Raw genomic sequence first — 27,917 nt, 5'->3', positions numbered from 1 at the left:
GACAGACACACTGCTGATGGCCGTGCCCAAGAGGTCATTAAAGGCCTGGATCTTTGGTTTTTATCAGGACACATGCAAGCCCGGACACTCAGACTCCTCGCTCAGTCTCTCAAGCGCCCCAATCAGAGCCTCCATTGACTCTGCAAAGATCACAGCATTGTCAGCAAAGTCAAGATCCGTGAATCTTTCTTCACCAACAGATGCCCCACAGCCGCTGGACCCCACGACCCCCCCAACACCCAGTCCATACAAGCATTAAACAGAGTAGGAGCAGAACACACCGCTGACGGACCCCAGAATCAACTGGGAAAAAGTCCTTCCTCCACTCTGCACAGTACTCACAGTACCGGTGTACAGGCCGGCCATGATATCCAGCAACCTGGAGGGGATCCCAGAACCCTCAGGATGTCCCACAAGGCAGCTCGATCAACTGAGTTGAACGCTTTGCGAAAACTGACAAAGGCTACCAAGAAACTCTGCTGATGTTCACATTTGCGCTCCATGAGAACCCTCATTGCCAGGATGCGGTCGATGGTAGACATCTTGGGTGTAAAACCAGACTGCTCCGGTCGCTGGTAGGTGAGCAAGTGATCACGGATCCTATTGAGGATGACTGTATAGTCAATGTAGTAAAAAAAAATAATATGTGACAACTTACAAACAGGATGTGTATTTTTTATAGACACTGCATAAACCCACCACTGCCGCCACTGTAACAGCTTTCTTTGGGCACTGATGAAAATAAATAATACATGTTCATTATATGGATGCTTTTCATGTTCATAGGGTTAGTGATCACTTAAGATGATATCCATTCGTCTATGAAGCATATTGATAAATGGCCAGTCTACTGAAGTTAAAAGACATTAAAAGAACAGAGCCTTTTATCACAATTGTCTGTAACATTAGTAACATCACTGTACTTTGTCACAAGAATAGTCCAAAGACATCAAAAAGGTTTGGGGCAGCCACCCAGATATTGTGCCCTGGCTGCAAATGGGTAAAGTATCGAGTTCTTGACAGGTTTAAATCTAAAACAGAACTGACTTAGGATGGGAAATATGGCAGTGTTAAAGGCCGAGACAGGGAGTGACATCATCGGGACCTGAACTGGAAGTGATGTCGTTGGGACCGGACGCAACATCATCAATGGCCCATTCACCAGAAGTGACGTCGTCGATGGCCCAGTACTACCGGACGTGGTGCCGGAATGCGAGCGGGATTTCCCGTGGATGGTCTGCAGAGGATTGAGAGAGAAAGTCAGTGCAGCTCGCCACCCGCTGATCTGGCATGGTACTGCTATTTATTATTCAGGCCCTTTAGCTGCCTCCCAATCGTACGTGTGTGGCAACATCCATTTTCATGCATACTGAGCACATTTGCCATCAGTAACAGCCATGTTATTCTAGCAGCAGCAAGTGCTAATGTCATGACCTCTGGTAGTCTTCTTTCTTAGATTTTAGTCCTTTTTATATTGTCTGTTTTGTAACATTGCCTTATTGTTTGCATATGGTTGTGCTGCCTTGGTAAGTCGTGCTTTGAAGCTACAAATGATTTCCTGAGGCTGAGACATATTTGTTCAAGTGCCAATTGATGACACATTTAATATTCTCGCATTTGAGATAAGAGTTGCCTTAATGACTTGTCAAAATTTTACCTGAAAATTAAAAGAAAAATAAACAAAGGATTGTTCCAGGTTCACAAAGCGGATCTTTGACATTTGTTTTGTTTAAATCTAGACTGATTGATTTAACTACCGCTTGTCTTATGGTTACAGTTTCTGTTTGAGCTCAAATCTCACTCACTCAAGGCAATAATTATTCATTCACTCATATTTGTGAAGACATTCTCAATGGTCAAAGGTAGACTAATACCCACAATGGGCTATTCAAATGTATTCACACAAGCTAAGATGATTTCCAGATGACAACCAGGCTGGCAGCATGTCATTTGATACAGAGTGGAAGTCAAAGACCCACAAAACATAGTGTTGAGAACTATGAGCACATAAATCCCAGTAAGTTCCAAAATACGTAGTCCCAAGCATTTCAGTAATGCCCACAAGACAGGAAAACCATCAATCCTGGGTAGGAACAGTGGCAAAAGTGGAATTTTATAAAAAAAAAAATTATTTCCACTGTCAAACTTAAATCTCAAAAGGTATAATAGATTTGCCTAGACAATTTCGCAATCCCAGTAAATAAGGCAATCCCAAGTAAACCCAGTCCCAAAAATCACAAATCCAAAGCGAGGTCAAAACACAGAAGTGTCATCAAAGCACAGAAGAAACACAGAAACTCGCCAAAACTCCCAAGCGCATTCAAATGAACCACCGGGAACTGCGGGAGACCCTCCAGATTTATACGGTAGAGAGCAGCTCCTGCTCATAAAACACATAGAACATAACCGAGGCATTGATACATCGACAAAATGAAAAGCAAAGAATACAAATAATAAACACAAGAAAAATTTATGTAAAAAAGAGAATCAAAAATGGACAAAGAAGGACATAAAACAAAGATCTGAACCCCAGCCAGGGAAGGAGTCCTGGCTGAAACATAGCACACTGAGATAACATGCAAACTGCTCACAGAAAGTATCCCAGAAACACATTTAACCTGAGTACAAGCACTCTAAAGTAGCAAAGAGGCGTCTTCCTTCTCTAGCATTGTTCAAAGATCAGTAACAACAGCAACATTTATTTCTATAGCATATTTTCATACGACTGATGTAGCTCAAAGTGATTTGTCGAAGGAAAAAAAAAAAACAAGAAAAGGAAAACAAATTAGAAAGAGATCAAAAAACAATTAAATTAATGGTGCATGCCAAAATCTCTATACATATAAAATCCAACGGCTGTCTGTATGTCTGCCTGCTTTTCACGAGAGAACTACTTCACGAATTTCGATTGGGTTTTTTTCTATAATTTGTTTGAACATTTCCAGTTGATTTTATGACTTCTGTCGTCACACTAAGTTTCATGTTTCGGTTGCATGAGCGATGTATTCTCAATAATCGAGTAGCATATTATTGCACTAATCCGAGAGAGAGTATGCGGGCCGAGGGTAGGGGGAAGCGTGACGTCAAAAGTGGAGAGCCAGCCGAGGCCCTCCTTACTCACGGGCCAGCCTCGGAGCATACCTGGCTTATGCTTACTTAGCGAAAGAGAGAACTACTTCACGGATTTAGATCAGGTTTTCTTCTATAATTTGCTTGAACATTCCGGTTGATTTTACGACTTCTGTCGTCACGCTAAGTTTCAAAGTTCGCTTGCAGGAGCTATTTATTCTCGATAATCAAGTAGCATATTATTGCACTAATCCGAGACAGAGTATGCGGGCCGAGGGTAGGGGGAAGCGTGACGTCAAAAGTGGAGAGCCGGCCGAGGCCCTCCTCACTCACGCGCCAGCCTCGGAGCATACCTTGCTTACGCTTACTTCACGGATTTAGATCAGGTTTTCTTCTATAATTTGCTTGAACATTCCGGTTGATTTGGCGACTTCTGTCATCACACTAAGTATCGTAGTTCACTTGCAGGAGAGATTTATTCGCGCTAATCTGAGACAAAAACTGCGGCCCAAGGAGAGGGGAAAACGTGATGTCAGAAGTGGGGAGCCAGGCAGGGTTCTCCTCACTCACGCACCAGCCTCCATTCGAATCGGCCTACCTCTGGCCACGTTTTGGAGCGTACTTTGCCTCCGCTTAGCCAGTGATACTTGTTTGTTTATTGGTTTTTAAAGTTTGTTCTGTTTCACTACTATATAGGAGGAGCCGTGGGGGACAGCTAGTATTAGATAAGAATAAATTAGTACAGATTTACATAACATTAGTCTCTAAGGATAAGTCCATATATATGGTCAGATTGCTGGGGAGGAGAGAAAAAATAAAAAAATAAACTCCAGATATCCTGTAGAAAAAAAAAATCTGCAATCTCTCAAGAGGACACAACTGAGAGGCTCCCAGTTCATGAACGTGTCATGATTACAGAATTCTCTTGTAGAGCTCTTCCTTCCTCTCCCACTTGGACAGAGGCAGTGGTGCAGTAAGAATTCTGTTTCTGGACTTCTCTAGCGCCTTCAACACCATCCAACCTCTGATCCTCAGGGACAAGCTGACAGAGATGGGAGTAGATTCACACCTGGTGGCATCGGTGGATCGTGGACTATCTTACAGACAGACCTCGATATGTGCGTCTCGTGAACTGCAGGTCTGACATTGTGGTCAGCAGCACAGGAGCGCCGCAGGGGACTGGACTTTCTCTGGTCCTGTTCAGCCAACATACATCGGACTTCCAATACGACTCGGAGTCCTGCCACGTGCAAAAGTTCACTGACGACACTGATATGGTGGGCTGCATCAGGAGTGGGCAGGAGGAGTATAGGAACCTAATCAAGGACTTTGTTAAATGGTGCGACTCAAACCACCTACACCTGAACACCAGCAAAACCAAGGACCTGGTGGTTGATTTTAGGAGGACCAGGCCCCTCATGGACCCCTTGATCATCAGAGGTGACTGTGCAGAGGGTGCAGACCTATAAATACCTGGGAGTGCAGCTGGATGATAAACTGGACTGGACTGCCAATACTGATGATCTGTGCCAGAGAGGACAGAGCCGACTATACTCCATTAGAAGAATGGAGACCTTCAACATCTGCAATAAGATGCTGCATATCTTCTACCAGACAGTTGTGACGAGCGCCCTCTTCTACGCGGTGGTGTGCTGGGCAGGCAGCATAAAGAAGAAGGACGCCTCATGCCTGGACAAACTGGTGAGGAAGGCAGGCTCTATTGTAGGCACGGAGCTGGACAGTTTGACATCCGTGGCAGAGCGACGGGCACTGAGCAGACTCCTGTCAATCATGGAGAATCCACTGCATCCACTGAACAGGATCATCTCCAGACAGAGGAGCAGCTTCAGAGACAGACTGCTGTCACCATCCTGCTCCACTGACAGACTGAGGAGACCCCACACTATGCGACTCTTCAGTTCCACCCGGGGGGTAAATATTAACATTATTCAAAGTTATTGTCTGTTATACCTGCATTGTTATCACTCTTTAATTTAATATTGTTCTTTATTAGTATGCTGCTGCTAGAGTATGGGAATTTCCCCTTGGGATTAATAAAATATCTATCTATCTATCTATCTATCTATCTATCTATCTATCTATCTATCTATCTATCTATCTATCTATCTATCTTTAAAAGAAATTAATAAATGGCCAGTCTTTTGCATATGAAATGAATAAAGTTTACAGGACTGTGAATTATGTATACTTCACTCCGGGTCTTTTAATTTAAAAATGGCTCAAGGATTTCACATGCAACCAAATGTATATAGTCCAAGTTGGGTTAAACAGGGCGGCACGGTGGCACAGTGGGTAGTGCTGCTGCCTGGGTTCACTTCCCGGGTTCACCTGCGTGGAGTTTGCATGTTCTGGTTTCCTCCCACAGTCCAAAGACATGCAGGTTAGGTGCATTGGCAATCCTAAATTGTCCTTAGTGTGTGTGCCCTGCGGTGGGCTGGCACCCTGCCCGGGGTTTGTTTCCTGCCTTGCGCCCTGTGTTAGCTGGGATTGGCTCCAGCAGACCCCCGTGACCCTGTAGTTAGGATGTATGGGTGGATGGGTTAAATGGCCAGTTCTCATCAAACAAACATTCTTATATTCAATTCTAAATCATCTTGAGCAATTCAGTTCATTTTTCGACAACATTTAATTAAATTGATCTCTAAGTCAGGCTCAGGAAATAGAGGCCATGTCATGCCCCAACTTAGGGCATGACATCTTTTCGATAATGATTATGGTATGAAGTACTATACTTTTGTCATCAGATTGGGATATCTTTCCATTACTCCATCAGTTTCCTACACATCGTTTATTCGATGTAACATCTATTGTAGCAGGAGATCCAGGCCAAGACCAAAACCTGCAGGCGACTTGAAGCACACTCACCCCCCTCACTCTTAGCGTGTCAATGCAGATTTACACGCGTTACGTTCCCTCACAGCAATGAAATGGATAAAGCAGAATAACGTTTTGCGAGCCTGTGATTCGTAACAAACCAGTTGTTTTTGACACTTTAAGGTGAATAGGTAATAACCCCTTGTTTTTGACCAAATGGCCTCGTCTTCTCAAATATTTCCTTAATGCTTTTTCGTTTATCCTTAAATACTTAAATAGTGGAGTCTGCTTAAGTTATAAGTTAATTTGTTTTTTTAGCTGTTGTCTTGCTGGCCACTAATTCTGTCCAAGCCAACTGCACGTGCCTTGTCCAGATGATTATCTCCAAGGAAGCTTGAAACAACAAAGGCAATTGAGTTTGGGGCTGACTTGTTAAGTCTACAGCTGCCCAGACAGAAGCCCCCCTCAGCTAGTTGACAGAGGAGGAGTTAAGTGCAAGTCAAATGCCTTGCCAGTGGGCATTCCAGTTCTCTCTGCCTCTCACTTCCCACCAGTACGAGGACTTGGAGGTATCTGTTGTTTGACATCCCCGTTCTGCCTTCTAGACATTTGAACCTCTAAAGGTGAGTCATAGCATTCTTCTTTCCTTTCCTTCATCTTTTAAATTGGCTTTAGTATTTACTTGCAGTTCTGAAATAATGAAACAAGCTAGTCAAAATGTCCATTTTCATTCTTTTGTAAGTACTAAGAGTGTCCAGACAGTAGAATAAAGCACTTTACACTGTATTAACCTTTATCATTTAAAATATGTAAAGATGTCAAGCTAAGTGTCTGATCAGACTAACATGACAAAAACAAGCATGTTGCACAATCTTTGTTAGGTGGCGTAGGCAAAAGGGTTCATACTCCACGTGCTTAATGATAAAAGAATTCAAATAAACATTTTGCAGTGAAATAACACCAGCTAAATCAAGGTTCACCCGCACATTCAGGTCTCTTTTCTGAAAATGTGTTCAAAATTTCCCAAAAGCTTCAAGTGGTTTCAACGGGAGTGCAGCTTAATAAGGAAAGCTCAGGGGGAGCACTTGAATGTTGCTATTCCTGGAGTGGATCCTGACAAACTCCAACAGATGCGACTCGTGGAATGCCATTTAGGAACAGCTGACTGACACTTAGCACATCCTAAATGTAGAAGAGGCTTCGTGAAATATTAAATACACAGAGAGCTCTAAACTTAAATAATGGGCGGCTTAAGACCAAATAGGTATTGCTTGACACGGTTCTACTTTTCAATCCTTTGACTTATCCTTTGGTTTTCATTCAGTTTACGAATGTAAAGAACAAACCCAGTGGTGCTGGTAGTTGTGAATGGCAAATTTAATTAATTAGTACATTTGTGTTCCGGTAATTTCTAGCTTCCTTATACTAATTCTGCTGCTTAGATATTAAATCACTGGCCGCTCCATCACAGGAAATGAAAAGAGTGCCATGTTCATTCTTCAGTACTTTGCAAGAAATGTTAACATTGTTTTTTAGCTGATATTGTAGCTGTCCTTTTAAACAGTTAAGTTATTAAAAATAAATTATATTTGCAAACTTTACTACTAGGGTGTTGTACCGTGTTAGTCATTATGGATGTAGTGAGAAGTCAAGCAAAATGACCCCATTTATTGGTGAACTAGAAAGATTACAACATGTAAGCTTACATCTCGCCTGAAGAAGGGGCCTGAGTTGCCTCAAAAGCTTGCATGTTATCATTTTTTTACTTAGTGTTACGACCTACTCTACACTTTTGTTTGTTAACTCTAATTTGGTGTTTAACTTAATCAAGTCCTGCACTAATTAAACACTTCAGTTGCTTATTAATGAACTCACCTGGGTTATGGGTGGGGTGCAGGTTTATAAATGAAGCTTCTTTGGGTTTTAGGTCAGAGAGAGAGAGTGTGAGAGAAGAAGAAGGACAGGACAGGACAGGGCAAGACAGGACAGGACAGGGCAGGGCAGGACAGGACAGGACAGGACAGGACAGGACAGGACAGAGCAGGACAGGACAGGACAGGGCAGGGCAGGGCAAGACAGGACAGGACAGGACAGGACAGGACAGGACAGGACAGGACAGGGCAGGGCAGAGCAGGACAGGACAGAGCAGGACAGGACAGGACAGAGCAGGGCAGGGCAGGACAGGGCAGAGCAGGGCAGGGCAGGACAGGACAGGGCAGAGCAGGGCAGAGCAGAGCAGGACAGGACAGGACAGGGCAGAGCAGGACAGGACAGGACAGGACAGGGCAGAGCAGGACAGGACAGGACAGGACAGGGCAGAGCGAGGTATGGAGAGTTAGGATTGGATGGATGGTCTGGCATTGGGTTTTTTGTTTTTTTTTATTGTTTATTAAAGATATGTAATTGTAAACTAGCCATCTAAGTGATAGCCGTGGGTAGTATGTATCTAGCTGTAAACTTTGTGAATTTAGACGGCTGTGCTAGTGTGGTCCTCCTGCCTTGTTTGTTTTGTGTAATTTTCTTCATATTTTGTGAGTTGTTTTTAAAAGATGTCATTTTGCTTGACTTTGCAAACCTTACAACCGAAGGAAAGAATTACACACACACAGCCCAGTTCAGGGTTATGCTGGGCTAGAGGACCAAATACAGTGCAGGAAACAGCCCCGTATTTCAGGGTCTTCAGTCCAACTCAGGGCCCGCTCACTGACACACATTCACAAATTAAACTAACGAACACAGGGGATGTGGGTGCAAAACCAGACCACCCAGACAAAAACCCAAGCCTACAAAAGAACATTGGGAAACATCCGCACAAATATTAAATGGTAACCGGGTTTGAACCCAGGACACTAACCTCACAGAGCAGAAGCACTAATCACAAAAGTACAAGGTTAGTCAATCATTATCCAACCCTCTATATCCTAACTACAGGGTCACAGGGGTCTACTGGAGCCAATCCCAGCCAACACAGGGCTCAAGGCAAGAACAAACCCCCGGGAAGGGCGCTAGCCCACCGCAGGGCACACACACACACACACCAAGCACACACACGGGACAATTTAGGATCACCAATGCACCTAACCAGGGAGGACCCATGAAGTGAACCCAGCGAGGCAGCAGCGCTACAACTGCCAAAGTACAAGGTGTTAATGTTATTATTGTTAGCTTTTAACAGCTGCAATTATCATGTCAGAGCATTTCTTTTATATGAGGATGAAGCCAGTAATATTTTCTGCCTCAGAGAATGTATCACTTGTATCCGGTTATAGTCGGGAGAGTGTGAATGTATTTCAAAGCTTTTTAACTAAGGTTTTGTATTATTAAAAGTGTTGAATTGTAGGCCCGTAATATTTTACTGTTCCTTATTTAAAGTATTTCTACTAGAGAAAAATAAAGAAAAGAAATAAAATAGGAGCCTCACACCCACTTACTAAAATTTAGAGGCGTTGGTGGCCGCAGCCTCTCCCAGAAGTACTGGACCCAAAGCAGCCAGCCGTCCTGGGCAAGTCCAACACAGGGTGCACACAATCACACATACAGCCGGACTCACACGGGGTGAAGGTGAAATATTTAACAGACACAGCAAGAATGTGTGAAGTCCTCACAATGCCAGGACACCAGACTTGAACAAAGGGTTCTAAATCTGTGCGGCGGTTGCACTTCCACCCACTGCATCACAGAGCCTCCCTAAAGAAAATGGATAATACGTGTAAAGTGTTCTTTTATTCAACTGTTTTCTGTTGACTCTTATTTCATAAGCGGGTTGCCTCAGAGCTCAGTTTTTACAACCTTACACAAAACCAATTAACAAATAAAGGAACTGAGTGAAGTACACAACATACAGCACAACAAAGACCAGCGGCAAAAGTAATAAAACGTAAAGTTTCTCCTGTTAGAAATGCTCCTCATATTCCTGCTGACTGTTAAATTATGGGAAGTAATTGACTTGCTTAATTGACTTAAAAGTAATTCTTTTTATATGACTTTATATTGTATTGTCATTTATACATCCATACAGTCATTTTTAAAAGAAGCTTTATATTCATTAAAGTAGCCACAGAGTTATATGTACATGGTACCATTTAAGCTAAAGTAAGCAATTTAAGTAAAAAGTAAAGTAAGCAATTTAAGATTTCTGATGATTTATAAAAAATATTTTGGTGGTTTGCATATTTTTAGTTTTGGCTGTTGGCCATCTAGAAATATTTGTTGCCTCGTGTCATATGTTATTTTGGCCTCCTGATGATTATGTAATGGAAAAAGTAGGTTTAAAAAAACGAATGAATGAATAAATGAAAGAATGAATGAATGGTCATCTGCATATGATATTGGTAAAGTTTGTAGGAATGTGAATTACGTAAACTTTAATTCAGCTCTTTTCACAAGAAAATGGCTCAAGTATCACACATACAACCAAATATAAAAGAGCACAAATATAGAAATTCAGTCAAATGCAGAAATACCAAAGAAAAACACACAACACAAAAGAAACGTTTAATAACAATTTAAAATAAAGACAAACAAAGGCATGTGCCTCGTACCTCTAGGATGGCCTCCAGCTCGCTGTAACTGTGTAATGGAAAATATTGATAAAGTTGGTATGTCATGAAATCACAACCGGCTTTATTACAGATTGCACTTCTTATCATACAAAAACTGAACTAAATAAAAAAGAGAAAATGATGAAACTTGCAGTACAAAGAAAATCAGCAACAAAATAAATAAAATAACTAGATAGACAGATAGAAACATCACTATATAATAGATTTGCCAATTTATTTGAAGTATGCTATTATATGGATTTGTTTTATACATTTATGGGTATTCAAATAGAATTTTGTTCTCAGGTTCAATCTTTTTGTTATTCTCTATCATAAAGATCAATGATATAATATTTATTTATTTAGTTACTGTAAAAGCTAATCTCTATATCTATCTATCTATCTATCTATCTATCTATCTATCTATCTATCTATCTATCTATCATATAGTGCCTTTCCTATCTATCTATCTATCTATCTATCTATCTATCTATCTATCTATCTATCTATCTATCTATCTATCATATAGTGCCTTTCCTATCTATCTATCTATCTATCTATCTATCTATCTATCTATCTATCTATCTATCTATCATATAGTGCCTTTCACTCTATCTATTAGTCTATCATTAATCAGCCTTTCATTTTACAACACATTTATCTATACACCATAAACAAACAGTATCTATTCTCATGTGTCCTTTCAATATTCTACTGTCACACATTTTTGAAACAAACCACAGTCAGCGCACTCTAAATCAGGACGACGTGAGCTGAAGTGATAGATCCCTGAATGACTAACTGACAAGAAAGTCTTGGCTGTTTGCAGATAACCTAAGAGTAAAGATCACTAATAAATCTGTATCACTGATAAGTTAGTTTAACCATAATAAATCAGAGTAAACCACCGTGATGTTGTACTTTTAATCGTTGGAAAGAGCAATCTTATTGCCAGTCTGTGGCGGTGGGGGAATGTCAGAAAAAGCAGCGTGTTCAAATGCAAGTCAGCGACATTGTGCTTTAAATTCAGCCTGTTTCCTTTTTTTTTTCATCCTCTATCCTGCATTGTTCTTCATTAGTTTGCAGGTCTGACTTGCTCCTGCACAGTCATTTCCCTGGTAAGTTTAGCCTATCATCCCAATTCATGAGTACGTCACTAGTATTCTGCACATTTCCCTGTTCCTGTATGTACTATCATGATAACTCTGGTATTCATTCTGTGAGAAACATGAAATGGCTTGCAGAATGAAGTACTACAAGTGCTTCTATACATACAAAGTGAGAAGAAATTATATAAATGTACCTTATCAAATAATACATTTCAGTTATGTCATATCTCCAATTCAGATTTTAAATGTTTAATTACTTAACTCATGTAAGCCAATATTTGATAAATTCATTCGTTTATATTCTAAGTGGAAAGACATATATATATCTTTGTATATATTTCACGTATTTGTTCACCTCGATGCTTCATTGTCTGTATATGTGGAAGGAGGCTCTTACTTGTTATTTCTTTCTCTCCTGATGATAAAAGGATTCTGACAAATATCCTTCAGTTCCCCTCCAATGAAAATCTAGCGTGCCAAACTACCGCCTAAAGCCTCAAATGTAAAGGGTGCATTCCCTTCAAACGAATTTTCAGAACATATTGACAGGGTGCCGTTATCACAATGGTGTACCTGCTGAATTCTATGTGAGAAATAGAAACTAAACCTCCAAAAGATGGTGCCTGGGAGCCCAATAGCATTTTAAAGCCTATGTAACAGAACAGAGAGGCCAGTGGTGTCACGGCTGTGTCATTATTGTAGAATTTTCTTTATTTTTACTGCATATTCTGCATATCCCGTCCCGTGAGGAAGAGGCATGAGTGTCAATCTGATCGCCCAACTTCACTGGGAGGCTTTGGCTTACTAAGACCCAAAACAAGGAACTAGATTTCTAAGTTCCAGAACAATTTCAAAACCTACAAAAATGCCCTCTTAGTAAAAGGTACCACCAAAACCTTTGGCTAGGAGGAACAAGGCCAACGTTATAAATAGAAGAATGTATTTAAAAATAAAAAAAAAAAGAAAAGGGGCAAAGAAAGGTCTAAGAAGGCAATCCATGAAGAACAAGTCCCAGTATGCAATTCTAATAATAATATCTACAAGACTGAAGCAAAGAAATCCGAGAACCAGAAAATCCAATACCTACAATAATATACTAAATTTAATTTCATCATAAAAAACTTAACCCAGGGCCATAACCCTGTCTAAACCATAACATAATCAACAAATCTCTTCTTCTTCCTAGCGTTAGTCCCACGCGATTGCAAATGTCTGCAATGTCTCCTTCATTTGGCATGATCCGGGGGTCCTCCAGGGCAACACAAATGATTTTCATGTCAAAAAATCCACATGTCTAAAAATACAAAAACGAAAATCTTAGCTATACACACTCAAAGGCATGTATACAGTGTGTGTGTGTGTGTGTACAAAATATACTGTATAGTGTCTGTTAAGGTATCACCGGGATGTAACCAATTTAAATGGAATCACCAGGGGCCTCATGCATAACTCCATGCATAGAACTCACGCTAAAACATGGAGTACGAATAAAAGCGGAAATGTTTGTATGCACAAAAAAATCAAAATTCATAAATCTGTGCATTCGCCAACTTCCACGTTCTTCCGCTCCTTAAATCCCGATCAGCATGAAAATTAACGCACGTGCAGGCGCCTGCTGCCACTCCCCAAATTCCTCCCAGAATTATGCCTCTTTGAATATGCAAATCAATATAAATAACCCTTAAGCGTAGCGTTCTGTGAAAAGGCAATGGCTAAAGCACGGGGGGAAATAGAAGAATTTCAGTGAATACCAAGTGGAGGCAAAGAAAAACGTACTATTTGTTGGTTTAAACAGTGGAACAAACAACAAAAGGAAGTTGATCGAGTGACATAGCATGTCGGAGAAAGTCGTTCAGCTCCCAAAATAAAAAAGAAGTAGTCAGATATCAAAGTCGCCGTGTAAAGGCGAGTCGTAGCCCACCGTCTGAGTGTCATATGAAAGCTTATTAGGGTACAGAGAAAAAAAAAATAGGCATCCAGTGGGAAAAAAGCACAAAATGTCAACTTTACTCTCAAAATTACTACTTTAATCACGTTGTTTATTTTGTCATTAAAGTAGAACATCATAAACTTCATCTTAAAATCGTTTAATTTACTAGTTTCTCAAATCCCATCATAACTAAAGTAGCACGTTAAATGCTTTGTTTTGTATTTGATCTTCTATGTGCTCTGTGTGTGTCAATCACTACGTGCTAAACATGGGGACACGGTGGCACAGTGATAGCGACGATCTAGCGCCCAGTCCAGACATTGTTCCTGCCTCACGCAAGATGCTTGCTGCGCCGTGCATGACCTTCGATGACATTTATTTATTATTTATTTATTGCAGCAGTACTATCTCTTTCAGACGTACTAACCTCCAATTCCTGCCCTTCCTTTTACTTTCTCCAAGTACCCAATAGCCACACAATCAGCTCTGTAATAGACGTTAATCCATCTGTAAGCTGAGAACCCCGATTCTGGAACATTGAAATATCTTTGTAGTACGTGTTTAATTATTCTATCCATCAATCCATCCAGTGTCATGCCAGCACCAGCAAGAATACAGCGTCAGGCAGGAACAATCCATGAACGGGGCGCCAGATCATCACTAGTGCTGTGACACCATGTCCTCACATGTTTAATTATTAACAATATAGATTATTTAAATGATGTTAACATTTTATCTGTATAATGTAATAAACATATTTTGCTGCATTTCATCTTAAAAATGATATCGTCACCATATGTAAATACGCTCTTTATAAAGTGGCTCAGGTTGTGCAATATTATAACTGTAGTGCAAGTTTACAGTTTGGTGATTGTACTTATAAGTACAAACAGTTCTACAAGGAGCACTTGATGGACTGACTGAGTGTGTTTATAGTTCTTGGAATGAAACTGTTTGTGAACCGCGAGGTCTGTACAGGAAAGGCTCAGAAGCGTTTGTCGTATGAGAGCAGTTCAAATAGACTGTGCACATGGCTGAGGCAGCGTCTGCTTGATGCTATCTACTGATAATTCTCTTTCTGATCTGCTGTAGAGCTGTGATTTCACACTCAGATACAGTGATATAAATACTTGAGAGTAACAACGCTAAAGCAGCTATGGTATTTGGAATTGTTTGGCCAATCTGTGGACCATTATATTGTTACAGGTTAATTACAATCAAATGGCTTAAACTAATAAACAATATGTGGTTAATTTCAATGCATTTGATTAAACCGCGTCAGGGATGTAGATCTAAAAAAGAAAGGGTAACCACACAGAAACAGTAGCACTGCTTTGTCGCTGGGTACTGCCAGTTTGCAAAACCGAACAGAAAACTTAATAAATAATAATTCATTACACTTATATAGCACTTTTCTCAGTACTCAAAGCGCTATCCACACAGATAGGAACCGGGAAGCAAACCCACAACCTTCCCCTGTCTCCTTACTACAAAGCAGCAGCACTACCACTGCGTCACCTGTGAGGGCATTGTGTATGCCAAGCATTTAGCTGGTGTGACAATGTGCGTGGCTTTTGGCTTTAGGTTTTATACATCGCAATGTTAATGTGGAAACGGGCTTATGCAACATTTTTGTGCGTACGCACCGTTTATACATGAGGCCCCAGGAGTGCAGTCGTTTAACCTCTGTAGTGTTACGTTTACCCCCTGGATAAACAAGTCAAAAAAGTTATGATTTTTCAACAAGAAAAAGTCTTACTGCATGTAACAAATAGCAAAATGTCAGCAGAAATCCAGTAGGAAGGTATGTCTGCTACAGATTTAGTCCACATCCTTTGTGTGATATGCTTTGAGACGGTCACAACTGCACAGCCTGATGTTGCAATAGGGACAGTTGAAGGGTTTTTTTTTTTTTTGTGGACTTTTCTTATATTTTTTCTGTTGCTTATGGATGAGAGGGTAGAATGTTGGCGCCTGATCCACACGATCGTATTGCAGCTACAACAGCGCAACACTCCGTGAATTCTACATTTCTCCTGACACAGATATTGACTGTTACTGCATTGTGAAGAGTGCTTAGGGGTGTAATAAATTTTTATTTTGAATAAAGACACTCTGGAGAAAGCGCACAAAGTGTTGGGGAATAGCCCCGTATAATGTCCGTTGGACGTTTGGACTAAACAGAAAATCGCGATCAAACTCAAGAGCATTTGACAAATTACAACAGATACAGTCAGGTTTATATAGACAAGCTGGACAGATGGACCGGCGTGGCAGAAGACGTGGTATCATACAGTGTGGAGAATGACGATGGGTTCTGGGAGATGATAGTGATGTCATCAAGGAAAGCCGGAAGTGACGATGCTGAAGGAATTCTGGGATGCCTTGTAGCCATTTTGGAGAACCGGAAGAATGTTTTATTTTTCCTCTTGCGGTCTGTAGAAATATGGAGAGAAGAGTTAGTGCTCATTATCATCCCCTTGTCTCGCAGCGTTCCACTCACCTTAGGGCTTGTTGGCTGTCTCCTATGCACGCCTGTGTAACAGGGGGCTAACAACTATCCACTTGATCACAATCATTTTACCATTTTGCTGAAGTATATCGTGGCGGTTCGGTCGGACAGTGCCACATGCATCAGTTTCACTGTCCGTGTCAACGTTGTCATCATTAACGTTTGAGTCAACTAATGGTTTCATTTTAGTTTGTTCAAAAACTAGCTTTACAGCTTCTCTTTTTAACACCCTTGTGTTTTGGTTGAAGGCTCCACCCCTCTCATGAATATTGATGAATTACCTTAGAGTGAAATATTCATGACTCTTTTTGCAGCATAATGTTATTTTATCCACTAAATGCATGTTCTGTCCAGAGCGCTGTTTGAGCTTCTGAACATGTGAGCAATACCGCTACTCTCCGAGAGAAACTCAGGCTTAACCGTACTCATGTAGAATTCCAAGCCCAAGAGATGTTCAGGGGTTAAAGCCAAGGAGTTTAATCAGGCAAAGGATTGAAACTAGAAGATTACAAGAAAGCGTCAAAACCCAAATTATACCCAAGAGTTGTCCTCGAGAAAAACAAAAGCAATAAGTCAGGAGCTGAGAGGTCTTCAAAGCAGTCTTGATTAATTATTGTTCCATTGCATCAATCTTTATAAAGTTGCACAGATGACCTTATACATGTAACATCCTGGCCCACTTTCCATAGCAACACTCAACACAAAACAACTATTGTGTGACCAAACGTCAGCAACCATAAGTAAACAAACTAACAATGAAGACTATGAAAACAATTTATTAACCTATGAACATGGATTAAAAAATATTCACAAGGAACAATCATGAGACAAGGAAAGGAATCATGACAAGAGTAGCAGTACTGGGTGAGGCATAAAGGGGACAGAGGAAATGTTGTAATTAATTTAATGATATCTTAACTAAATATATATATATATATATATATATATATATATATATATATATATATATATATATATATATATATATATATATACATCTTTACCAAAACCATGAAAATTTCTTTACTATGCTAGCGCATATATAGAATATACCAGGGGTTGCCAACTCCGGTCCTGGAGGACCACCGTGGCAGCAGGTTTTCATTCCAACCCTTTTTTAATGAGAGCCCTGTTTGTGCTGTTAATTAACTTCTTATGAATTCATTTTAATTGAATTGCTTTTTTAAGATTTGTTCCGTTCTCCCCGTGTCTGCGTGGGTTTCCTCCCACAGTCCAAAGACATGCAGGTGAGGTGCATTGGCGATTCTAAATTGTCCCCAGTGAGTGCTTGGTGCGTGTGTGTGGGTGTGCTGGCGCCCTGCCCGGGGTTTGTTTCCTGCCTTGTGCCCTGTGTTGGCTGGGATTGGCTCCAGCAGACCCCCGTGACCCTGTAGTTAGGATATAGCGAGTTGGATGACGGATGGCACCCAAACAGAAATGAAATGTGAAGTGGGTGAGCCGACAGAAGACCACCTAAGTCAGGGCCTCCATCTCCAACCAATTTCACTCCAACCAGGTGCTTAATGAGTTCTTCTCGTTAATTAACCCAGTTCTTTAATTCCATGGCTTGTTGCTGCTCTCATGGTGCAAATTATTGTTTGGCTGTTAATTAAAGAAAAAGAAACAATTGAGGGGTCTGAGTCTTCACGAGCAAGTCAATTCAAATTAGTTCAAAAGAAGTTAATTAGCAGCAAAAACGGGTCACTCATTAAGAAAAGGGTTAGAATGAAAACTTGCAGCCACGGTGGTCCTCCAGGACCAGAGTTGGCGAACCCTGGAATATACCATACACACACAATATGAGGGTAAGTCAATAATTATCCACATTCTGCGTTTAAAAAAGTAATTTGAATTACTGAGGAGAACATAGATACTGTAGATAGATAGATACTTTATTAATCCCAAGGGGAAATTCACATAATCCAGCAGCAGTATACTGATACAAAGAAACAATATTAAATTAAATAGTAATAAAAATGAAAAGAATTAAAATAAAATTAATGTTCGCATTTACTCCCCTGGGTGGAATTGAAGAGTCGCATAGTGTGGGGGAGGAACGATCTCCTCAGTCTGTCAGTGGAGCAGGACGGTGACAAAAGTCTGTCACTGAAGCTACTCCTCTGTCTGGAGATGACACTGTTCAGTGGATGCAGTGGATTCTTCATGACTGACAGGAGTTTGCTTAGTAACATACAGACAAACCCTTTGCAGCATCGTCTCCTTGCTTTTCAATGCTCGTGGTCCAGCATGCCACAAGTTTGTTTGTGCCCACAGAAAAAAATATTTTGGTTGGTTTCTCAGCACCTCTTCTTTTACATGTTTGGTCTTTTAAGAAATCAATGACTTCTGAAGGCACTTTTACTCGTAGGTGTATCAGAATCATGGTATGGACTTGCTCAATGTTGTCATTGTAGTGGACATAGACAGGCGTCTCACTCCTTCTTCACGCTTCTCTGACCAGTTTTGAACTTCTCAATCCATTCATAAATACTCTGCCATGGTAAAACACTGTCTCCATGCTGGATTTGAACCCTTGGTATACCCTCAGCCTATAAAACAGAGATGATTGCTCGCTGCTCTTCTTTGGGGCAAACAGAGTGCGGAGCGGCCATGTTCACTCCTAGAAAACAACAATAGAAACTGACTGATCAGAGCTGAGACTTTACTACTGCGAGCACAGCCGTGCCATGTCTCCACATATGTGCAGGGAAAGCTGTACAGCCAGCCCGAGAGAGATTATCACAAAATGCAGGAACATTTTTGATTTACCCCTCAATACACAAAGTATATAAGGACAGCTCTCATTTTCCGTCTCTGTATATATAAAATTCAACATCTGTCTGTCTGCCTGCCTGTCCGCTTTTCACAAGAGAACTACTTAACAGATTTAGAGCGGGTTTAGTTTCAATAATTTGCTTGAACATTCTGGTTGATTCTGTGACTTTTCTCATTACACTAAGTATCATAGTTTGGTTCCAGCACTGATTTATTTGGGCAAATCTGAGAGACAGGCTGCAGAAGTAGGGAGTCAGGCCGGGCCCTCCTCACTCACACGCCAGCCCCTGTTCAAGTCACTCGACCTCTCGCCACGTGTTGGAGCGCACCTTGCCTCTGCTTAGCTAGCGATACCTGTTTGTTCAGCAGACTTTATCTTCTTCAGGTTGTTAAAAAGTAATGTTGAATGTTTTTGAGAGAGAGATCACAGCTAAGTGTGTTTTAGAGGGTAGCTGCTCATTGGCAGAGATATCACAGCCATGTGCTCTTCAGACACATCAGACCATCAGACACAGTGCCAGCGTTTGACGTTGGAGTGTACCTACCTTCTGCCTGGCCAGAGATATACCCTGCCAACTTTTTACAATTTTGGCAAAGAGATCACAGCTACATTCTCGCCCCTGATAGCCAAACCAAAAATATTATATGTCAAGAGGCACTCGGATACGAACGCTCTCAATAGAAATTCTTCTCAATACAAATTATTATTTATTTTTTAATTGATTTTTAAAGTTTTCCCTGTTTCACTGCTATGTGAGAGGACCTGCAGGGGACAGCTAGTTTTTTGTGTAGATGTCAAATTGAACACAGTTGCTATAAAAAATAAAGGAAATCCTAAGGTATCAAATATATTAACAGAAACACAGACTAATGTGGAAGAAACTGAACTGTTAACCTAAATAAAATCCATCCACCCATCCCGCTATATCCTACCTACAGGGTCATGGGGGTCTGCTGGAGCCAATCCCAGCCAGCACGGGGCGCAAGGCAGGAAATAAACCCCGGGCAGGGCGCCAGCCCACCGCAGGGCACACACACACACACGGCACAATTTAGGATCGCCAATGCAACTAACCTGCATGTCTTTGGACTGTGGGAGGAAACCCACGCAGACTCGGGGAGAACATGCAAACTCCACGCAGGGAGGACATGGGAAGCGAACCCAGGACTCCTTACTGTGAGGCAGCAGCTCTACCCACTGAGCCACCGTGCCGCCCCATCCATCTTCCAACCTGCTATATCCTAACTACAGGGTCACGGGGGTCTGCTGGAGCCAATCCCAGCCAGCACGGGGCACAAGGCAGGAAACAATCCCCGGGCAGGGCGCCAGCCCACCACAGCCTAAATATATATCTATTTTAAATACCGTATATACTTGTATATAAGTCTGGTCTTAAAACCTGAAAAATCGATCATAAAATCATCTTAGTTAGCCTTAATTACTATTTTCATTGAAGAGGTACAAACAAAAATCTTACCACTTTGCAGTTTTGAATTAACAGAAAAAAAATCACTAACCCTTCTAATCAGCATATTTCTTAATACTAAGCTGACCGGCCTTTTAAGGCGACCGACTCTTAAGTTGACCACATCTTAAGGCAATTCAATATGTCGATCAATTTGATATTTTATACAGACTCATTCATTTGGTTATATTGCATTTGAGCGCTATTACTTTAATACTCGTAGTTTCTGTTATTTTTGTGATGAAATTTAAACTTTTTTTCTATATTGAGGTCGCCCTTTTGAACCCCCCTGATATTTACTACGTGGTGAGGCATTTGTACTCCATTAACATTAATTATTTCCAGAGACATAATTTTGTCTATTTTTCCAGCGCATCGCACACAAAAGCAAGGGAACGATGGGAGCACCAGAACTCCGCTCACATCATGTCACTTCGTACCGCAAGCTGCAAGTAGCAAGTCTGTGTTAAGCGTAATACCGCTACGCTCTCCACTCACGGGACGGAAGGACAATCCTGACCGCTTTTATATAGTAAGAAAGAAAGAAGAAGATATCGCACAGTCTGGAGTAGAAAATCATCTTTTACCTGGAAAAACGAAACTACAAATCCCATCGTGCATTGCAAAATGTGTGAAAACATGTGTGAAACTCCGCACCTGCGTAGCACTCACGGGATGGAAGGACAATCCCGACCGCTTTTATATAGAAGGATATTACATGTATATACTCATGTATAAGTCAGGTTTTGAAACCCAAAAAAATCAGACCCCGATTTATACGCCCTGTTACCAATTTCTTACACCACTTCAACGACTTTTACACATTTTCACATTTTTTTCTGATCGAACGCTCCATCGTAGATACGGGATACTCTTACAATAAAGGTGTATGAGAGTGTGAGGTACAACAAACACAAAAACAGTGCAAACGTCGCTTCAGAATAATTCGGGTATTACCGTGTGGTCACGTAGGCACAATACATAGAACAAAAAAGGCCGTGTGCTCCGTGGTTACTCTCTCAGGTCGGCGTTAGCGTATCATAATCTCTTGGACCAATAGCGTGAGTTCTCCGCATTCGACTTATACGACAACATTATAAAAAACGGAAATTATACGGTAAAATCAAGCCCCGACTTATCTGCGGGAGAACTTAAAAGCAAGTATGGTAATCACCTGTAAGAACCAGGCAGGAGGAAGCTTGTTCATTGCGTCTTTAATTTTCTCTTAATGAAGAGGGAAAGATTCCATCACAGCAGTATGTAATGGAGTGGTCACAAAACAAAGACACAGCCTTATACTTTTAGACAACTGAATTTTGTTACATTGCTTACATACCATCTTGACCTTTACTCTGATTGGTTCAGCAGCTTACACACCCAAATGACATACCTAAATAAAAGTCTCATTTCGTTACATTCTTTATCCTTCAAGTTCAGCGCTTGCCCTTCTACGGAAATTATGTACGTGACTATCAAGTCATACTGGGCACATGAAAGAACGTGACATCAGCCATTTTCTTGAACCGTCCCCTGGAACATTCTGTTTGTATACTTAACCACTTCAGCCGTCTCTTCATGTCATTTCTAATGTACGCTGCACACCAAAACACTTCATACACAAACTATGTTACCGCTATGTCTAATATTATTCTCTCACACTAAGCAGTCACACACTAGGCCTGACTATCTGATAGGCTGCTGAACATCACAAATTTTGCTCTCTTCCCATATTCTGTGTCCTCGCTCCCTCTTCTACAGTAGATTTTCACTAATCGAATGAACCATACCATTGGCTGATTTATTTGTCCTATAGGTTCTTGTAGGAACTTTTACAAACTTTCACCCAGAGTACCCTGATCTCTTTTTGTCTTTTTGTCGTTCCACTTTATTACACATACAGTCATATGAGAAAGTTTGGGACCCCCTCTCAGTCTGCATAATAATTGACTCTCCTTTCAACAGTAAAGATCACAGTGGTATGTCTTTCATTTCCTAGGAGTACTGCGGTGTTTTCCGAACAAAGATTTTTAGTGACGCAGTATTTAGTTCTATGAAATGAAATCAAATGTGAAACTGGCTGTGCACAAATGTGGGTCCCCTTGTCATTGTGCTGATTTGAATGCCTGTCACTGCTCAATGCTGATTACTTGTTGGATGAGCTCGTCAAGCCTTGAACTTCACAGACAGGAGTGTCCAATCATGAGTGGTCAAAGGTATTTAAGGTGGTCAATCACAAGTTGTGCTTCCTTCCCTTTGACTCTCCTCTGAAGAGTGACAGACAGCATGGGATCCTCAAAGCAACTCTCCAAAGATCTGAAAACAAAGATTGTTGAGTCTCATGGTTTAGGGAAGGACTACAAAAAGCCATCTGAGAGGTTTAAACTGTCAGTTTCAACTGTAAGGAATGGAATCAGGAAATGGAAGGCCACAGGCACAGTTGCTGTTAAACCAACCCAGCAGGTCTGGCAGGCCAAGAAAAATACAGGAGCGGCATATGAGCAGGATTGTGAGAATGGTGACAGACAACCACAGATCACCTCCAAAGACCTGCAAGAACATCTCGCTGCAGATGGTGTATCTGGACATCGTTCTGCAATTCAAAGAAGATCTGTATGGCAGGTTGATGAGAAAGAAGCCCTTTCTGCACTCACGCCACAAACAGAGTCGCTTGTTGTATCAAATGCTCATTTAGACAAGTCAGATTCATTTTGGAACAAAGTGCTTTGGACTGATGACACACAAATGGAGTTATTTGGTCCAAACAAAAAGCGTTTTGCATGGTGAAAGAAGAACACCGCATTCCAAGGAAAACACCTGCTACCTCCTGTCACATTTGGTGGAGGTCCCATCATGCTGTGGGGCTGTGTGGCGAGTTCAGGGACTGAGACCCTTGTTAAAGTTGAGGGTCGCATGAATTCAACCAAATATCAGTAAATTCTTCAGGATAATGTTCAAGCATCAGTCACAAAGTTGAAGTTACACAGGGGTTGGATATTCCAACAAGACAATGACCCAAAACACAGTTGGAAATCTACAAAGGCATTCATGCAGAGGGAGAAGTACAATGTTCTGGAATGGCCGTCACAGTCCCCTGACTTGAATATCATCGAAAATCTATGGGATGATTTGAAGCAGGCTGTCCATCAAATTGAACTGAACTGGAGAGATTTTGTATGAAGAATGGTCAGAAATACCTCCATCCAGAATCCAGACACTCATCACAGGCTATAGGAGGACAGCGTCTGGAGTCTCAAAGGAGCAAAAGGAAGCTCAGCTAAGTACTGATGTCATATCTCTGTTGGGTGCCCACATTTATGCACCTGTCTAATTTTGTTATGATGCATATTACATATTTTCTGTTAATCTAATAAACTTCATGTCACTGCTGAAATCCTACTGTGTCCATAAGGCATGTCAGATATTAAAAGGAAGTTGATACTTTAAAAGCTCAGCCAATGAGAAACAAAAATCCAAAGAATTAAGAGGGGTTCCCAAACTTTTTTGTATGACTGTATTTTATGGACTTATTTGTTGCGATTTCTTTGTATGTGTGGATTACTTGGGTTGTTACCCAACATCTGGTGAAAAATTCATGTCAATAGCCCCATTAGAAATATATTTACTGAGAATAAAGTTGACGCTTTCAATACTTATTTTCCCCGCTGTACAGCCAGAGAGAAGGCTCAGGAGTAGTGGTATCATGGTGGCCACAAAGATCAAGGAATGGCTGAACATTTAAACAGACAGAACATAATGCGACAACTCTAGAGGGCGTAGCAGCCACTCAACCCGACACAGACAGACGCTAGAGGCACACTTACGAAAGTCCACGCTCTTGATTTTCTTTTCAACGCAGCACACAGCGCAGAAAGCCCCACAAATAGCTCCCAATTACTCAGTCCTTTTGCTTTCCTTCTTCACTGCCGCCTCCCTTCCTCTCTCGTAAGCTCGTCCTCTGCCACCTGACTCCGGCTCTGGGATGTGCTCCAGGTGCTCCCTGATGACCTTCCTGCAGCACTTTCTGGTGTGGAAGCACTCCCAGGTGTGCCGGGTTCCTGATCTGGCAGCACTTCCTGGTGTGACGAAAGTGCTGCAGTGCAGTCCATGGCTCCGGAACCATCCAAGCGCCCCCACAGGGTTGAGCTTCCAAGCTCCGTGGCCCTTATGCAATCCAGCGGGTGCTGCCCTCTTGCATCCCGGGGAAGGAATTGCCCCTCTCCCGGTGTGGCAATGTCACAATAAATATAGAATTACAAATGAAACCAATAGAAATAACAAATGAACATGAAAAAATAATAGCAAAAATAAAACAAAATGCACATCAATACATAACTTTGTGTATTTGTGAGTTCAAATGTATAAAATGGTTTACTTCTCCCTTGTATTTTGAATCTTCTTGCACATCAGATTGCTATGATAAAGTGAAGAATGAATATCAGTTTTTATTTAATTAGCTTTCATTGTCTTGCAGGTCTTGGCTGTGATCTAAAATTGCAGTCATGGCACCAAAAAAGAAGAGCGTCAAGAAGAATAAACCGGACATCAATGAGATGACAATCATTGTTGAGGACGGTCCTTTGAGCAAATTAAATGGGCTTAACACACTCTTAGACGGGGGAAATGGCTTCAGCTGCATCTCCACAGAAGTTAGCGACGCGTCCTATGGGCCAAACTTCATGGAAGGCCTCAGCAAGATGAGGCAAGAAGGCTTCCTGTGCGACTTGACAGTCGCCACCAAAACAAAATCTTTTAGCGTTCACAAAGTGGTGATGGCTTCCTGCAGTGAGTATGTTCATAATGTGCTAAAGAAGGATCCCTCCAGTCAGAAACTGGACCTCAATGATGTCTCCCCTGTTGGTCTGGCGACAGTCATTACATACGCCTACTCTGGCAAGCTTACCTTGTCACTGTACACCATCGGCAGTATCATTTCAACTGCTATCTTTCTTCAAATCCATAGCTTGGTAAAAATGTGCTGTGATTTTTTGATACAGGAAATCAGTGTGGAGAATTGCATGTACGTGGCAAACATTGCCGACACCTATGGACTTAAAAACACCAAAGACGCAGCTCAGAAGTTCATCAGGGACAATTTTATCGAGTTTTCCGAAACTGAGCAGTTCTTGAAACTGACCTATGAGCAGATCAATGATTTCCTCCAAGACGACGCTCTACGCTTGCCTTCAGAAATCACAGCATTCCAAATAGCAATGAAATGGCTGGATTTTGACACAAAAAGGGAGAAGTACGCGGCTGACCTGCTGGCCAATATTCGCTTTGGCACAATCTCTGCGCAAGATTTGGTCAGCTTTGTCCAGAGCGCTCCGAGAATGATGCAGAACGCGGAATGCCACAGACTTCTTGTTGATGCCATGAATTACCACCTGCTTCCATATCAGCAGAACTCCTTGCAGTCCAGAAGAACAAAAGTACGAGGTGCCCTCCAAGTCTTAGTCACCGTCGGTGGGCGTCCGGCATTGACAGAAAAGTCACTCAGTAGAGATGTTGTGTTCAGGGACCCAGAGAACAACTGGAGCAGACTGACGGAGCTGCCCGCCAAGAGTTTTAATCAGTGCGTTGCCGTCATGGATGGATTCCTCTACGTGGCGGGAGGTGAAGACCAGAACGATGCCAGGAACCAGGCCAAGCATGCCGTCGGTAATTTCTGCAGGTAACGTTTTCTTTTGCTGACTGTTGACGGAAGACTGACAACAGTGCTTTAAGGCTCAGTCTTGTGGGACTGCCATAGCTGCTGGTTTTTATTTTTATTTTGAATTGATCCTCAGATTTAGCTATGAGGCCACATATAAGAGGTGAGACACAAAAATAACCGGATTGGTAAAAATCTTCTTATGTCCTACGTTACCGTGGCTGTCCATTTGTCTGTCCAGGATTTTAAATCACCTGCCGCTCACAAACCGTTTGACCGATTGACCTGAAATTTGGTACTCATATACTACGTGCCGTCTTCTATCCACTTTCGGGGTGATGGTTGACCTCCAAGGTTATTCCTCTTTTTATTTTACTGTAGAATCAACTCTCAGCAGTGGCCAACAGGGCGGCAGTGCAACGCACGTGTATGGGCGCCATTCTCATCCCTCCCACCTTCACCGTCACTCCCTCAAAAACAGAAACTTTTTCATGTTATAATACTAATGACAAAAGTTTGACATGAAGTGTATAATGCATGAGGACTGAAGTCCAAATATCAAATAAACACTTTCATAAAAGGTACACTTATAACCCGGGTGCATCTCCAGGGCTCAATCCATTCTGACCCGGAAACACTTCTGGTTCAGGCGGATCCAACTCTGGAAGATCAGTAGTTAATTCCCAACAGCTTCCCCCTGGCGGCTTCCAGAGAACCCGACAGGACAGCTCTATTGGACCACAACTCCCATGCTGCCCCGAAGGCTTCTACACCAGAAGGGGTGCTGCCACCCAGTGTATGGGAGAACTATCTGCCTATAAGCAGTGGCATTCGTCCTCTATCCCATATTTCGCAAAACAGACTGCCAACCATCCCAGTCATGTTGCTTCCTCACCTAACATATCCATCCGCGGCTCCTAGGACGCCAGCTCTGGTGCACCTGCTGCCACAGCGTCCACTCCATGCCCACATCATGGCACAGAGAGGAAAGATTCCTTCCTGACCATCCCTTATAATGGCTTTGTGGCCAGATAAGGGAGCAGAGGTCTGAACACGGGTTGGGCCATCACATAAGACACATGCATGTGATGTTGAGTAAAAATGAAATTAATTTATATAATCATCCATTTCTTTTTCACCATTATAAGAGTCACAGGGTTTCTATTAGGGCTATCAAATTATACAAAAATTAAGATTCAAATACTTGTATTAAAAAAAACTAAATATCTTTCTATATATAATACGCTACTGTGGCTGTTCATTTGGCTGTCAAGGATTTTAAATCACCTGTAAACCATTTGAACTATCCAGCCATCCATCCAGTATCCAACCCGCTATATCCTAACTACAGGGTCACGGGGCTCTGCTGGAGCCAATCCCAGCCAACACAGGGCGCAAGACAAGAAACAAACCCTGGGCAGAGCACCAGCCCACCAAAGGGGGCACACACTAGGGCCAATTTAGAATCACCAATGCACCTCACCTGCGTGTCTTTGGACTGTGAGAGGAAACCCACGCAGACATGGGGAGAACATGCAAACTCCACGCGCCACCTTGCTACCCGCCCGTTTGAACTATTGACCTGAAATTTGGTACTCATATACCACGTGTTGTTTACTATCTGCTTTCGGGGTAATGATTGACCTCCAAGGTTATTCCTCTTTTTATTTTTATTTTATTGAAGAATCAACTCTCGGCAGCGGCCAGCAGGGCTGCGGTGTGGCGCATGTGCACGGCCGCCGTTCTCATTCCCTCCCACCTTCATCGTCACTTCCCCTACCTCTTCATATCTCAGATACATTCTTGAGGCAGATTGAAGACTTAAGTGCCAGCTTAAGTGAGAAATTCAATAAAACGAACTAAGTAATTGCAACACAAACACGGACTTAATCAGTTTTAACGGGTGTTGTACCGTGTTAGCCATTATGAATGTAGAGAAAAGCCAAGCAAAATGACACCTTTTATTGGCTAACTAAAAAGATTACAATATGCAAGCTTTTGAGGCAACTCAGGTCTCGAAATCTTGCATA

The 27,917-nt window shown here is 41.8% G+C and overlaps 1 protein-coding gene across 2 annotated transcripts in view; it reads left to right on the top strand.

The window, feature by feature from the left end:
- Positions 1-6,421: 6,421 nt before the first annotated feature.
- The window catches only part of klhl31 (kelch-like family member 31), a 34,942-nt gene continuing 13,446 nt past the window's right edge, over positions 6,422-27,917 (top strand). For both annotated transcript variants that reach the window (XR_005630969.1, XM_039739134.1), the window contains exons 1-2: positions 6,422-6,527; positions 24,709-25,908. Coding sequence is in view for 1 of the 2 variants with exons in the window: in XM_039739134.1 (XP_039595068.1) it covers positions 24,737-25,908 (1,172 nt within the window). In the remaining variant the exon portion in view is untranslated. The remainder of the gene's footprint in view (positions 6,528-24,708; positions 25,909-27,917) is intronic.

This window comes from Polypterus senegalus, chromosome 16, assembly GCF_016835505.1.
Source record: "Polypterus senegalus isolate Bchr_013 chromosome 16, ASM1683550v1, whole genome shotgun sequence".
Taxonomy (NCBI): Eukaryota; Metazoa; Chordata; class Cladistia; order Polypteriformes; family Polypteridae; genus Polypterus; species Polypterus senegalus.
The sequence above is the reverse complement of the archived record's forward strand: the minus strand, read 5'-3'. Positions and strand labels throughout refer to the sequence as shown.